A 15865-nucleotide genomic window follows, 5' to 3' on the forward strand; every position below is an offset into this window, starting at 1 on the left:
ATAAACCAACACTGCACTTTAAATCATCATATACTCAATTGTCATCGGTTTTCCACTAACAGTGAGGAACTTTAAAAAAATATGTCCTCCCTTCCTCTGGATTACTAAACATTTGCAAGGGATTAAAAAGTTGCAAACTTTGGATTTTATTCGCGATTCCTTCAAACAATAAGACTTAGAGTTACGCAGACTGAAGGAAAAATACGCAGATTTAATGAAATTGGTAATCTGCCCATTTCAAAGCATTTGTGGACAGACTCCATAATGACTGAGTTGCAAATTTAGAAGAATGTACTATGAAAATGAGAAACACAATAATTTAACTTACCTGATTTCGCTGATAACAAAAGTTGCAGGCCCAAAGTTTTGCTCTGTAATCTACCTGACTAATAGAAACAACAATAAGACGCAATGAGTAAGGTATCTCACTTGAATACTTAATTATTTCACAGGGCAGACTAAAAAGTTTCATTCTATAACAAGACCATTATGCAACAATAAGTGAGTAGACACTCATTCAATGTGGACAATATGCTGCGAAGAGCAGGTACTTCAAACCATCAGACTGTAGGTCATCTCAACTCTTGTATCACCTGTAACACTGCAATTGTGAAAGCCTCGAAATGTCAATAAAATGGAGCTCTTCAACAAAGAATCACGTTTTTATTAATGGAATTGGGATCCAGCTAGGAGCATATCATCTTAGGAAACAAGCAGAATGAGTCAAGTCTTCTAGCATCGAGTTTGCAATGCATCATCCTTAGAGAATCTCACCAGATATCCATTCAGAGGCCAATAGCCTAAATGCTCATTGAAGAGGCCCATCACTATCTTAGCAAACATCTACCAGGGACAATATAATTGGTGAGAAAATTAAATGTCTTTTGACAGACAAATGAAAATGATCAATGAAACCAGAGCTAACACTCCCATGTCTAAACCGGGGTGTGCAAAACTGTATTTTTAGGAGAAGTTTCACGATTTTGCACTTTTGGAGGGGAATGTGGTGTCCCAGAATTGCAGGTGAATTTTTATGCGAGATACCTAGATGAGATTTGTTAGAGCAGAAATGTTCTCAAATCAAGGCATTTTCTGTGTGAGCCAGATTCTGCTGGTATCTTTTTATTCTTTTTTGCTACTGTTACCACTTTTAAACAGGAGCTCCTCGAGTATTAAGCAGAATTAAACAGAGCTCACCGCAATCAATGTAAAACTAGATGAGAAACAAACATGCATTAATAACAAATTCTATAGTAATTACCATAGGGGGTTCAGAACAGCACGACAGGTGGTCCTACTGCAAAGCACAGGCTCATACTGAATAGGTGGTAGATCTGGCCGCTCTTTCAAAGGTGTGAAGAGAGAAGCCACCGGAACCACCATTCTGGTAGCCTCTAACCGACTTGAAGGCCAAACATTCCAACTAAATCGAACTCCATCGCGGTCCTCATTCTGCTGTATGAATTCTAAGAAAGTCGTCATTATTAAAATCCTTTGAAAAGATCTGTAGGAAGAACACAAATAATGGATAATTTAATGAGACGTATGGTAAATATTGTATTTACATTAAAAAAACAAAAATCAATTGACATATTTGAAGAATTCCCCTTTGCTAACATTTGTATTTTAGGACTTAAAACACTGTTAAATGCACTTAAGGCAGCCACGTTGGTGACCAATAGACCCCATTTATACCTAACTTGTCGTTGCTTATTTACAGCTCTCTGTGAATAAAGCAGAGTATATATTTTCTATTTATTTGAAGTGTACCAATGGCCATGTAGAGAGGACCCCTTTGGAGCAGTAGAATCCGAAGACTTTCAAGTGCTCAAAATCTACCATCAACTCCTGTGGTACACTTTACCTTCTCACTGAAGCTACATTTGGAGAGTTAAGTGTGAAAAGTAGACTCCAAGAACTAAAATACAATAGAGACCCAGTAGAAAGCTAGCTGGAGAAGATCAAGAAACAGTGAAATCAACCTGCTAGGAGGTACTGGGTCCTAACTAACCCTAGCATAAAGAATGGATCCCAACCGAGGCTCTCTGCAAAACCCAAGCGAGAAAAAGGAAACTACAGTCAACACCAGCAAATAAAAAAGTGAAAGTTCAAGGCAAATACACTACAAGCAACAAGCATTTACAATGCAACGGTCTCGGCATTGTTAAAGTTAGAGCTATTGGCATTGCTCATGACATTGTTTTTTGTTTTTAAAACATTTAACAAAACTGCATTGTTATTTACAATGTCAATAGCTTAATCTCTCTCAAATGTGAGACCTATTGCATTTGCACCCACACACAGAGCCACACACACAAAGCCACCCACACACACACACAAAGCCACCCACACACACACAGCCACCCACACACACACAGCCACCCACACAGAGCTATTCACATAGAGCAACCCACACACAAATAGAGCCACCCACACAGAGCCACCTACACACACGCACAGTTACCCACAGACAGAGCCACCCACGCATTGATCCAACAAGGTCTTGCCTTTGATCAAGTTGAAGCCATTTGCTTTGCTAATGGTATTGTACAGCAAAGCAAATGGCTTTAACTTAATAAAAGGCGAGAGTCTTACAGGAGAGAAATTGAAGGCTAAAGGAGACCAGCACACCACTGCCTTTCTCCGAGGTGAAGCAGAAATGCCTTGGAGAAACGCAGTGGCGCTTTCGGGGGCGTGTTTTTCTTTTTCTCTCCTCTTGCCATTGGCTGGAGGAGAGAAAAACACGCCCTGAGAAAACCTCGCAAAAAACACGCCCCCGAATCCGAAAAGGACGGGGCTTGTTTTGCGAGACAAACCTCTTCTCCAATGGCTGGCCAGCATTCAAGAGGCCAGCCAATGGAGAAGAGGAGAGAAGAGGGGCGGGTTCAAGCCCCTCTTCTCCAAATCATTAAATCTCGGACCGAGACTGCGCAAGTGCAGCCTTCGAGCCGAGACCTAATAAGCGAAAGCGGATTGGACTAGAGGGACATGAGGTTTTCTGAAGGCCTGTGGTCCCCAGCAGCATCTTAAAGCGAGTGTTATGTCATTGGAATGTACCATACTTGAAGGAGGTGAAATAAAATGTGTTTTCATTTCTGAAACTGGCACGTCATAGCCCACTGCTGAACCCGATCTGTTTTGGAAAATACGGTCATGAAGGACATGTTATTGGGGGATTTTATCTGCCACACCCCATTCCTTCCATATTATCATTTCTATGACGTAGCCATCTCTTTTGTAGGCCCTGGAAACTGTCAGTCAACATGTCCCAGGGTCTGAGTACTTGGTGCAAAGGAGGCGAGAGGCCCTGCTCACTGTCCTCTCCAGAGGACAGACAGATGGACAACACGTCTGGGTATGAAGTGGTAGTGATAAGGGCCTCTTGCAGTTTGTATTCACACCGCCACCCCATAGGAGTTGAGGAAGTCCCATATTTTGTTCCACAGTATTGCCAATTACTATAAAAAGCAAAATGATGGTTTTAGATTGATATATTGTTTGCCGGTGTCTCGCATTGCTTTTTAAAAAAAAAAATCTAAACTCTGACTTTGCATAACGAAGGCTGTGAGACTGACAAGTGTGGTTCGAGTAGAAAATGTCTGCTGGTGAAATTTTCTGGGTGAGCGGGTCTCCTTCTTGCATATACTACATGAATTTGCTACATTTTGTGTAATTCAGGAACTGTGCAGATCTCGTTGGCTTAATTATTCTTTCCCCCAGTCTACTCGGGGCCTCCACGGATCATGAGGATGGTTCAATGAAAGAAATGGGACGAACCCTGGACAAGTGCAAGCCCCCCTAAAATCTATTGTCTTGCGCCACCTTCACACCTGGAACCTTGGAATGCAAACAAACACTTCCTTGTTCCGCGGCTGGGCGATGCAGGCAGTGGTGGGAGCAAGTAAGCACGTCATAGCTATGTACAGTATGGCAGCCGGACCAGACCCTGTGGGTTTACTGCTGCCCTTAGGACTTATGACAGGATCTTTATGCCCTATTTGGTGCCAACCTTTGCACCTACTCGTATGCGTAATATAATAATTTCCGATTTGTAAAGTGTGAATTTATCATGCAAAGGTATCCAGGCCCCGGGGCCATCGGGGAGATTGTGAGCTATTGCTCAGTCGCATGGTGCTGAGCTGCCGCCGGCACTAGGGATCGAACCACGTGCCCCGCGCTCCGGAGTCAGCCTCTCTGACCGCTGCGCCACACCTCTCCCTCTGCGTATAAGCCGTGTTGCATTTCTCACAGCTATGGCATGGCTACCCACTTCATGCCGTGTGCCCAGAGTCCTTAGCCAGTGGAAAGAACCAAGAGTTTCACATTCGGCCTTGACAAAATGTAATTTACATCGTCAACATTCAGACTGTCAACATCCCGGTAGCTCACAAGACTGTTATTGTGATTAAATGGGAAGGCAGTAGCCCCAACCCCGCCGGGACCTCCGAGGCTTCTCTCTCTACAGTGAAGGTAGTTTTATGGGTTTTGGTTTGTTTTCGTTTAGTGCATGTGTATGGTTGCCTGTGTATTGGTTAGTGAGTGTTGTGAATGGGTGTGTGCGTTCACGTGTGTGAATACTTGGGTGTGAGTGTGCGTGCGGCCCCGCCCCCTCCACGGTAAAGTTACTGGCCGCCCCTGCCCAGTTTAACAGATCTGTTTGCGCATTGGATGCAGTTGGAGGTACTCGCTCTGTGCCACAGGCCCGCATTAACTTGCGCCAGGGTGCTCACTTAAAAGCAAAGCAAAAAAACCATTTCACACAAAGATGCAAAAGATTTCATTCTTTTCCTGGCGACAATAGGCCCGGCCGCCCCGCCCTGTGCACAAAGGCCTCTTTCTCCTCATAAACTGCCTCCGCTCTTCTGTGACACTAAAAACTTCAAAGCCTCCGGCGCAGCTCATTAAATCAAATTATTGCAAACACATTTTCGACCGATATTTGAAAAAAAGTGCGTGAGCGAGAGGCCTGCGCACGCACTTCATTGTGAAGGGAAGAAAACCGATGCACGGCGGAAAAACTTGCCTCTATACACCTAAAGCTACATATACAAGTGACCCACTCGGCTCCTTCTACAGTACACCATGATGTCTCAATAACTTCCACAGTTAAATGAACACCACCCCCCGGCAGCCTTCACGGACCCCCTCAGCTCACTGTACTGAATCATTCAGGTTCCTTTAGCACCCACCGGTCAATAGTACCAGCCCCCCCCTGGACTCCTTACCCAGTTACACACCATTACCTCGCGCTTGTTCACAACCGGCTTCCAGCTCGCAGCCCACGGGTTGACAGAAAGAATTCTACGCCCTCCAGAAGTTGAAAGGGTAACAGGCAAGTTTCCGGCTTTGCCATTGGAGCATTGAGCTGCCTTTCAAATTCATTGCGATAGGTCCCTTCGGCTGATGCAACTGCGGGAAAAGAACGACTACATGTGACAAAAGACACCCCTGCCTGAATTCGCGCTTTTCCCCATTGGCTGTTGATAAATGGAAGACGCCCATTGCTACCGTGGTCGCGTTCTCTGTCATGTGTATATTGACGGTTTCAGTTTCTTTATATTGTTGTTTAGCTCCACGCACACGCGTGGTCGTTGGTCTTGCTATAAAGACTCGTACTTTAAATCTTGAATGTGCTGCATTATAGTGTTGGGGCTAAAAAGGGAGCCAGAGACGAGAACAGATATGAAATATATGTAAAACGAAGGAGGACTAGTAGAAACGAAGACCAAGAACAAGCACACCACTGCCTTTCTCCGAGGCGAAGCAGAAATGCCTCGGAGAAAGGCAGCGGCGGTTTCGGATTCGGGGGCGTGTTTTTCTTTTCTCTCCTCTTGCCATTGGCTGGAGGAGAAAATGAGAAAAGTAGCAAAAAACACGCCCTCGAACCCGAAAAGGACGGGGCCTGTTCGGAGAGACAAACCTCTTCTCCAATGGCTGGCCAGCATTCAAGAGGCCAGCCAATGGAGAAGAGGGGAGAAGAGGGGCGGGTTCAAGCCCCTTTTCTCCAAGTCATTAAATCTCGGACAGAGACAGCGCAAGCGCAGCCTTCGAGCCGAGACCTAAAAAGGAAGCAAAGAGAAGCTTAAGAGCAGACAAGCGAAGATTTATCAATGGTCTTGCCACAGAAGCCCAGGAACGAGCAAGTCATGGGAACTTAAAAGAACTCTATGACATAACAAGGAAACTCTCCATCAGATATAGCAAACCAGAAAGGCCTGTTAAATACAAACCTGGAAAATCAATCATTGGTAATGAAGGCCAACAATGAAGATGGATGGAGCACTTTGAAGAACTGCTGAACCAGCCAGTACCGCAGTCTCCACCAGACATAAAGCCAACTGACAAGGACTTGCCAATTGACTGCAGAAGACCAACCAAAGAAGAAATATGGCGAGCCATCAAACATCTGAGAAATGGAAGACAGTAGGATCTGACAGCATGCCTTCAGAGGCACTGAAGGCAAACAGTAAAACATCAGTAGACATGCTCTATCCCATGTTTGGAAGGATCTGGGAAGAGGAAAAATTGCCATTTGACTGGAAGGAGGGATATCTGATAAAGATTGTCAAGAAAGGGGACCTCAGTAACTGAGCAAACTACAGACAACCCTTCTATCAACCCCAGGCAAAGTTTTCAACAGAGTCATACTGAACAGAATAAAGGAACAAGTTGACGTTCAGGTACACGACCAGCAAGCTGGCTTCCACAAAGATAGATCCTGCACAGACCAGACTGCAACACTGTGCATCATCATCGAGCAATCCATGGACTGAAACTCCCCCCTTTATGTCAACTTCATAGACTATGAGAAGGCATGGACAGGGAGACCCTTTGGAAACTCATCCGCCAATACAGTGTGCCACATAAACTTGCAAGAATTATCAGGAACTCTTACGAGAGAATGACTTGCAAGATAATCCACGGAGGACAACTCATAGAAGCCTTCAAAGTGAGGACCGGAGTCCGCCAGTGTTGTTTACTCTTGCCTTTTCTCTTCCTGCTGGCCATAGACTGGGTCATGAAGTCAATCTGAACTTCACAGACGACATGGCCTTACTCTCCCATGCCCATCTGCTGATGAAAGAGAAGACCAACAAAGTAACATTCACACCAACACAACTTGGCCTCAAAAGCCAAAGGGGAAAAACCAAGATCCTGAAGGCTAACACAGCCAGCACAACGGCAGTCACTCTTGCAGGTGAGGCACTGGAAGAGGTGGAGGCCTTCACCTACCTAGGCAGAGTTACAGACAAGCAGGGTGGTACAGACACCAACGTCACAGCAAAGATCGGCAAAGCAAGGGTTGCCTTCATTCAGTTAAAGAAGATTCAGAGCTCCAAGGACCTAATGCTGCACACCAAGATCAAGCTTTTTTACACCAATGTAAAATCGGTACTCTGTATGGAGTAGAATCTTGAACAACAGTGACCACCACAACAAAGTGCAGACATTCAGCAAAACTCGGAGTAAAATCCTCCAAATCCACTGGCCAAACACCATCAGGAACACCGACCTATGGCAGCAGAGTTTACATCTCAAGAAATCATGAAAAGACTCTAGGGCTGGCTAGGTCACACCTTCCACAAGATTGCCTCAAACACCGCCAGACAAGCCCTCACCTGGAACCCTCAAGGGAAAAGGAAATGAGGAAGGCCAAGAAAATCCTAGTAATGACGTCTCAATGCTGACTGCAAGGGGATGTGTTACACCTGGAGTCAGACTGAAAGAAAAGCAGAGGACAGAGATGACTGGAGAGTCCTGGTTGATGACATATACCTCAGGACGGGTATTAGGTGTAAAGTAAGTAATGCAACAGTAGCCAGGACATTAAGGCACATGTTGTAAACACCACAGCCAATCATGTGTGCTGCCCAATAATTGAGGTTGCAAGTGGAGAAGACAAAGCCGATTCTTTTGTGCATTTATCTTCATATGTATTAGCCTGGTAGAAGGATGTGTTCAAGGGAAACCTCAGGGGAGAAGCCTGGCCTTGAGAACGGAGTTGAATCGCCTGCAGAGGCCTGAAGTCGAAAAAGGCAATAAGGTGCCAACTAGTGGGTTTGGGCTGAAGCTCTGTTTTTCCAAATACATATTTTGGACATGCTCTGTCCCCCTTTTCTTCAATTACTAGGATGGCGTGTAACTACTGGTCAGTTCTCTGGTGAGTAACTGTTAATTATCACTTTTTCCAAGCATTTGGGTACTATTGCTTTGATTATCAAATGTCAAGTATTCCATTTTAAGTCTTCAATTTCCAAGTGGATTGAGTGGTTAAGCAGTCAAGGTTTGCTTTAGGAGGTGGAGGGGAGATGGAACTCAGAAACAGTAGGACAAAAATGAATAACACTAAAAAGGAAGAGCTATTTATTTTATTTCATTGTATGATTTTCTAGAACACCGCTGAAGCAACTGGATTCAGTGTGCATTATGTAAAACGGTCTTATAACATGAGCACCAGTTACAAAACAATGTCAAAGATAAAGAAAGACATAATTACAAGACATAGATTTGTTTAGATGTCATTTCTGAGTTGGATGACCATGTTAATCCAACAATAATCCGAAAACGTGGGTTTTTAAATAAATCTTGAAGGAGAGTGTCAATTTCTTAAATCAAGTGGCATGGGGCGTCAGAATGAAGTGGAAATCCCTGAAAAACATCCAAGTTTGTCACTGAGAGGATATGTTATAGACACTGGTACTGCCACGGAGGGTACCGAGAGCAATGCTGCCATTTGTGTAACCCGGGCCGCCCTCCTCTCCGACCTTCATGCCGGAAAGAATCTTGCCGATGGTGGAGTCGAGTTCAACGCGGCTTTCCACCAGAAGGAACATGCGTCCTCACGTCAGCCTGGATGCTAATAAAAGGCGCTTCCGGGTTGAGATCAGGGCAGATTATTCCCGTCGCATCTTGGAGCTGGAGAGAAACGCTGTGGAGGAACAGCGTTAGGTTGGTGCGGTAAGGCTGGGGGTACCAACGAAAGGCAAAAGGGAATCTTGTGGCTATACCTGCCATATTGGATTACTTGATAGTAAAAATGCTAGTGGCTGAATTGGGAACTTCCTTAATGTGTAGGAGTATTCCAGATTCTTGTGCTTAAACAAATCTATCTCCTACTGCATCTGCTATTTAGTGCTTGCTGGCATATTTTCTCACAAACTACATCGAGACATTTGATGCTAAAACCCTTGCACTAGGAGTAACCTCAGGTACTCTGGGTTCTTTCTTATTTGGAGTGCATTGGCCGGATAAAAGAAATGATTACGGTTCAATACTTACAAGCCGTTCTGAACCACTGATGATATAACCACTGTCGTAGTATATATTGTTTGGTTTGCTGTTTCCTTAACAGGGGCGTTGTGAGATCACATTGCATTCAACCCTAGGTGATGTGTGGCATACCATTATTTTTGGTGGGTATGAGGAGAATATCTCTGATGAATGTATATGATACGAAGTGAAGGGTGTATATTATGACACACAGTTTCCTAAGGTGTTAGTTCTTTTATTTCAGCACACTGCTACCGACAAGACTTGACTAGGAAAGGAATGAACATTTCCTTGTGTGTCCTTTAGTGGTACAGGACACTATTTATTTATTTTACAGGTACAGGTAAAGAGAGAGAAGTCCTTCTTTAGACTATATACAAGTTTGATTAAGGTTCATGGTATTGCTTTTTCTTTACAGGTCTCCTTCCCCGCTGTTCTCTCCCTTTCCTTCCTTCACTTGATCACCTTCATCTTCTGTGCTATTATAGCATTCAGATTTGAGGCTATCAAGGGGTGGACCCACTTGAGCCACGAATCGATTCAGAGGATGCTACGAGGATACAATGTGACATGATAGGAACTTCGGGATTTCAATGAAAATGTCATTTGTGCTTCTTTGGTCCCTTTGGCCCCCAAATATGGTCAGCAAGGTTGACTGGCAGGCACTACTCAGGATACTTTAAGTTAATTGTTTTGTATGCTCGCTACCTATTTTAAAGTTAATTCTGGCTTTTGACGCTAGGCAACTTTGAAAGTCTTGTCAAGAAGTGGAAATGTGCTTTCACAGAGGTGTGAGAGAAGACTGTGGTGAGCCCGTTAATGATATGTTACCAAAATCAGGACATGAAATTAAAAGGGCAGTTTTCAAATGAGTGGGAGAGAGTAAATGCTTAACTTCTTTTCAGTAAACGAAGGTAGAAACTGTCACATTGGGTGTGTTGTTGATGTGTAATATAGTGTGTAGTGGAGCTCATTGCAAGGCCCAGCAATGTTATTGATGAGGGAGGGATTAATGTCATTTTGTGTCTGCCTGTGATGGGCAGGTACTCGGTTTTCGATGGATATAGCAGCAAAATGCTGTTAGAAATTGAAGTTAGGAGTACTGTAAAGCAGAGCATCAAAATATATCACCAATTGAGGAAGCTTTTATATTCAGTTTTGTGTCGCCAGATACTGCTGGCAACACTTTTCAGACACCTATGAATAGTGTGTCCAGAGGTTTCAAATTAAGTTTGAAAAGTGTGGATGCCAAGCCCGATCTTTGAGGGGCTCTTATATATCGTTAAAACACTATGGGCCATATGTAGGTAAATTACATTTACCGATTCTCAAATACCGAATTTTATCGATTCGGTATTTATGAATCGGTAAATGTAATGTAGGTAAAATAATACCGAATCGGTAAGTGTCGGTATTTTAGAATTGGTATTTACCGATTCAGTAATGGCAACTGGCTTCCCATTCATTCCTATGGGCCTGGAGGCCCATAGGAATGAATGGGAAGCCAGTTGCCATTACCGAATCGGTAAATACCGAATCGGTAATGGGGGAGGCATCATCATGGGTGGCAGGATGTCACATGGACACCCTGCTGCACCCCTGATTCGTCCATGTGTGCACATGTGGCGCACATACATGCCCTAAGGGCATGTATGTCTGCCACATTGCACACTTAAACGTGCACAAAAATGCTTTTTTACACCTATTCGTCATTTACCACCAACTTTTAGTTGGTGGTAAATAACGAATCCCCACACCCACGACACACTCCCCCTACAACTCATTTCAGGATTCGGTATTTACCGAATCGGTAAAATTACCGATTCGGTAAATTACTGAATCCTGAAATGATCCCCCTACATAGCAAAAGCCTAAATACCGGTCGGTAACGGTATATTTACCGAAAATCGGCCGTTACCAACCGGTATTAGGCTACCTACATATGGCCCTATAGGTCTTATTTACTCTTATCCAATCTCCTCTACCACTTTCAAGATGTATCTGTAGTACTGAGTGGATGGCTTGACCTGATTGCCGAGATAGCACGAGAAGAGGAGCGTGGTGCTAGATAAATTCCAGCTAAGGGTGTCTTGACAATTCAAAGCATTGAGTTGTATGTACTATCTGGTACCACAAGTACAATTTGATGAAAAAGCAGCTGGCTGATGAGAGAACAAGAGAAGATATTGCTAATAAACAGCGTGTCAGTGCCCCTACAGGAGGCACTACTGGACAATCACCCTTCGTGGTAGTAGGATGTCATTGGTAGAAGAAGTGCCCAAAGAGGAAGAAAGTGACATCATTATGCCCCCCTTGGGAGTCTGAACCTTTTCACTATAATTGTGCGTGTGTTACACATGATAGTGAAATTTATAGACTCGCAAGGCTGATGACAGGGCGCTGGAGGCGGCCACGGCATGGGAGGGATTGGTGCAGGCCCTGCGCAATAGTGTGATGGAGGAGGACGGGACGCCGTCCGAGCCCGAGGGGGTCCCCCGGAGCATTCCACCCACACAAACACAGTGAATAGTTATGTACTTCTGAATTGTACCCCAGATTAAATGCGAGGACCGGGAACAGTCGCAGTCGCGGGCGTGGGCACGGGCGGCGGGGAGGGAGGGAGGGGGACGGGGAATGGGATGGGGGAGGAGGAAAACTCTAAAGAGGAACGTAGCCACCCTACCGTGTTAGTGGCAAAAGTAAAGTTCAAAATATAGTTCAGTATAATGATACCCTGAACATCGCTGCCCGGCCTCCGGGATGTGGGCTCATGAGCTGTGTACGGCTGTCTAAATGGCCACGGGACATATGGCATTGTTGAAAGCGATGCAGCTAAGAATGTATGCTGCTGCTATTATTGTTCTGCAATAAAAACGGTTCTACAAAAAAAAAATGATAGTGAAATTTATAGCTTGATAGTATTGCACACCTTTGAGGTAATTGGGTTAGACTGTGCAATTCCGGCTGCTCAGTTCCGGTCTAATGAGCTTCTGACCTGAGCAGCAAACTAACATGGACTGCGGCACATTGTAACCAGCCATTCATCATAGTGTGCAGACACTGTTAAACGTTGATGCTTGTAGGAGAGCAAGCAACCGTTTGTACCACTGGATGCTCTCATTGCCGAATAGAAAATGTAAACATGTTCGAATGTGGGTGAAAACAGCAGTACAAATGTCCTGTGCAGAGCAAATGCGTCAAAGCAATTAATTTACAGTTGCTCTTAATCAAAATTGTTTGACCAGTTATTAAAAAGGGAGCAACAAATTATTCCTTGGTTGCGATAGTACGGGTATGATGCAAAAATTCTTACAACTATTAAATTTGTTGGTTGAGTTTATAAGGAAAAATCTAACATTACGCCTGCAAGAGCAAGGGATTGGTAAAAATATAAATGCAATATAGTAACAACTTAGTCTGACATGTTATTCAATTAAAAATATAAAGCAGGAAGGGGGGGGGCTAAATATTAACGGCATGTGATTTCCGTAAAGTGTCAATACTGTGATGTAGCCTCATTTATTACAAAATTCAGTTATAGTTAAAATCAGCAAAGAAATCCTGAATTGTAGCAGCATGGGGGTTCGTTAAGGTGCAAATAGTATAAAACTGCTGATTTTTACAGATGGTTTACAATTTAAAAAAAACAGCTAACTGGGAAAAGGTCCGCAGAGAGCAACAGGGTGCTCTTTAATTGTAGCAGAATGAGGTTTCAGTAACGTGCAAATGCTATAAAATAACTGTTTTTTTCCAGGTGATCGACTCATAAACGCAACTAAAAGTGTCTTGTGCCTAGATTGCTAAAGGCAGTATTTCATATCCCCGGTCTTATAAATAAAAGTGGCGGGGTGTCTTTAGTTATAGCAGTGTGGGATATCAGTAAGGTGCAAGTACTATGAATCAACCAGTTTTTACACGCAGGCGGCTCTAAAGTATCCAAATATTCTTGACTGGGATTACAGAGGACAGCATTTTGAACCCCCTTCCGGACGAACTTGTTGGCTGCTATGATGACAAACCTGGTAAAAAGATGTTCAGCACCATCTGGCACATGCATCAACAAAGACTTTTGCGATTCCTTAATTGCGATTTTTAAGGAATCGCAATTAAGGAATTGCAAAAGCCTATGCATGTAGGAATCGCTATAAAAATAGCGATTCCTACAAATTCCTTAATTGCGACTCGCAAATTGCGAGTCACAATTAAGGAAAGCCGCCCCATTCATTCCCATGGGCCTTCAGGCCCATAGGAATGAATTGGAGATTGCATGAGCAATTTGCGAGTACCAGTAGGTACTCGCAAATTGCTCACGCAATTTCAATGGTGCAAGAGTGTCAAAATGACACCCTATTGCACCCCTGAAATTGATCTGTGCACATATGTTGCACACACACATGCTCTAAGGGCATGTGTGTGCGCAACATGAAACTTTGAAAATGCACAAAAGTGCTTTTTTCAAAGTTTTAGCAAATTACCATGAAGTTCAACTTCATGGTAATTTGCTCCCCCTATTAGCGAAATCGCTAATTTTTTCACTTTCATGCATTGCATTTGAGGAATCTCAATTTGGGATTCCTTAAATGCAATCGCAATATAAGGAATCGCAATTTAGAGATTCCTTAAATTGCGATTTTTGCATTTGGGATGTGCATCCCAAATGCAAAAATACCGGTCGCAAAGGGGCAGATTCTGAGAATCTGCCCGTTTGCGACCGGTTTTTACATTGATGCATGTGCCTGCATATTCTTTGGGTTCTAAGAAGCAATGATGGCCTGCTGGCAGGTACAGACACCCAGTGTTTTCCATACTCTTCATAGGCTGTCTCTGTGTTCATTAAGCAATGCTGGACAAAGACATACTACATTACCTCCTCATATGTCCTCCTCGTCCCAGTCCTTACCAAGCGAGGCAATCCTGCTTCATGACAGCCAATAGAAACGCTAGTATTTTTTTAATGTTTATAATATAGCCCCTCCCACCCACTGCTATGCCTTTGTTTTTTTGCTGTCCGACACGTCGGTCAGAAAGCTGGTATACTGTACCGTGTTTCCTGTTTATACGATCGTTCGCTGACTGGGGAACTATGGTCACGCACATTTTTCTTTTAAATTACTGTTATTTTACTTACATTGCGCGCTGCCGCACCGGTGTTCCGGTCGGTCGCGTTCCTGCTCCGTTGCCAAAACGTGCTCCCCGCGCATGTGCTTGGCTGGGGCGTGGAGCTTTCCTTTGCGTTCTGGCCTCGGGTCCTTCCAGTGTTGGGGTCTACCAGCGGCATCCAGATTCCGTGGCCATGGTTTTTTGTATTATGGCTGTGGGGGAGGCAGCAGGGCTGTCCCTTTTGTTTTTTTCAAGTCTCGTGTTGTTTGGGACTTGGTTGCTTGGTGACAGCTTCTAATGGGAGTGGCTGGGCACTTCCCAGTGTGTTCTGTGGCTTTCTGTTTGGATTGTTCTTACTGCTAGTGGCCATGGGTGATGAGGATTCCTCTCCGGTGCCTGCAAAGTCTTTATCCAAGCAAAATAATGTTCAGGAGCTGCAGGAGAATGACCTGTTGCAAATTTCCAGGTCTGATTTGCAGGATTGGATTAATTCTGCTGTACAGGCTGCGCTGCTTGAACCTTCTGCTAAGAAGTCTAAGGAGGATGATGAGGACATGGACAATACCCCTAAGGAGAAACATATCCAGGGGAATGTTTTTTGAACATGTTGGTCCATATTTGTGAGGTACTGGGGTTTGATCCTAGGTCATTGGCTGATGAAGGGTTTTAATCCCAGTTTAGTACCTCGTGGTGGATGACCTGCCTTTTCATAATGTCATCAAGGCAATTCTGGCTACGGAATGGCATGAGGTCGACAAGCAGGGGATTCCTCGCTTTCTGGGGAAGCGGTATCGCCTGGCAGAGTTTGATGCCCAGTTTCCTCTGGTTCCGAAGGTCAATTCTATTTTGTTCTCCATGGCTTCTTCATCTTTGTCTTTGGAAGAGGCTTCCCTTGCTGACCCGGTTGAACTGAAGGTGGAGTCCGCTCTCAAGCATTCTTAAGCTGCTTCTCATTTTGGGGTTCGTGCTAGCACTTATTCGGCCTATCCGTCACAAGTCCTTATCAAGGATTTTGAGAAATTGTTTGACTGTCTTCAGGATCAGGGGGATCCCACTCCTATCTTGGCGCAGATAGAGGTCTTGGCTCAATTTCTGTCTGATGTGACTCTTGATACCCTGTGGGCCATCTACTCGGCTGCTGGGGTAGCGGTAGCAGGTAGGAGGTGTCTCTGGACCAAGCCTTGGCGTCTTGATGCTGCTCTGAAGGCCTTGGTTCACAAACTGCCTTTTGAGGGTCCCCGGCTTTTTGGGGACGATTTAAACAGGATGGTGCAGCGGTCTGCGGAGGAGAAGTTGTTGAAATCTTTTCAGACTTTGCAGAAGAAGAGATCTTTTTTCCATAAGCAGGGGTTTCAGGGTGCTCTGTCTTCTTCTCAGCCCTTTCGTGGTCAGGCCTGTGGTCGGGGGGGCTGTGTTTTATTATAAATCCCAACCTCAACAGCAGCAGCAGCAACCCCAGGGTGCTGGACAAAAGTAACTATGCCTTGGTGGGGGC

General features: G+C 44.4%; 1 protein-coding gene across 1 annotated transcript in view; it reads right to left on the reverse strand.

Annotated features, from left to right (window-relative positions):
• Positions 1–15865, reverse strand: part of SEC23A (SEC23 homolog A, COPII component) — a 989636-nt gene that overhangs the window by 933979 nt on the left and 39792 nt on the right. Inside the window, exons 2-3 of the mRNA XM_085626924.1 lie at positions 1262–1504; positions 329–386 (exon numbers count right to left, since the gene is read on the reverse strand). Of these exons, the coding sequence (XP_085483050.1) occupies positions 329–386; positions 1262–1482 (279 nt within the window). The 5' untranslated portion in view covers positions 1483–1504. The remainder of the gene's footprint in view (positions 1–328; positions 387–1261; positions 1505–15865) is intronic.

This window comes from Triturus cristatus, chromosome 9 (assembly GCF_964204655.1).
Source record: "Triturus cristatus chromosome 9, aTriCri1.1, whole genome shotgun sequence".
Classification (NCBI taxonomy): domain Eukaryota; kingdom Metazoa; phylum Chordata; class Amphibia; order Caudata; family Salamandridae; genus Triturus; species Triturus cristatus.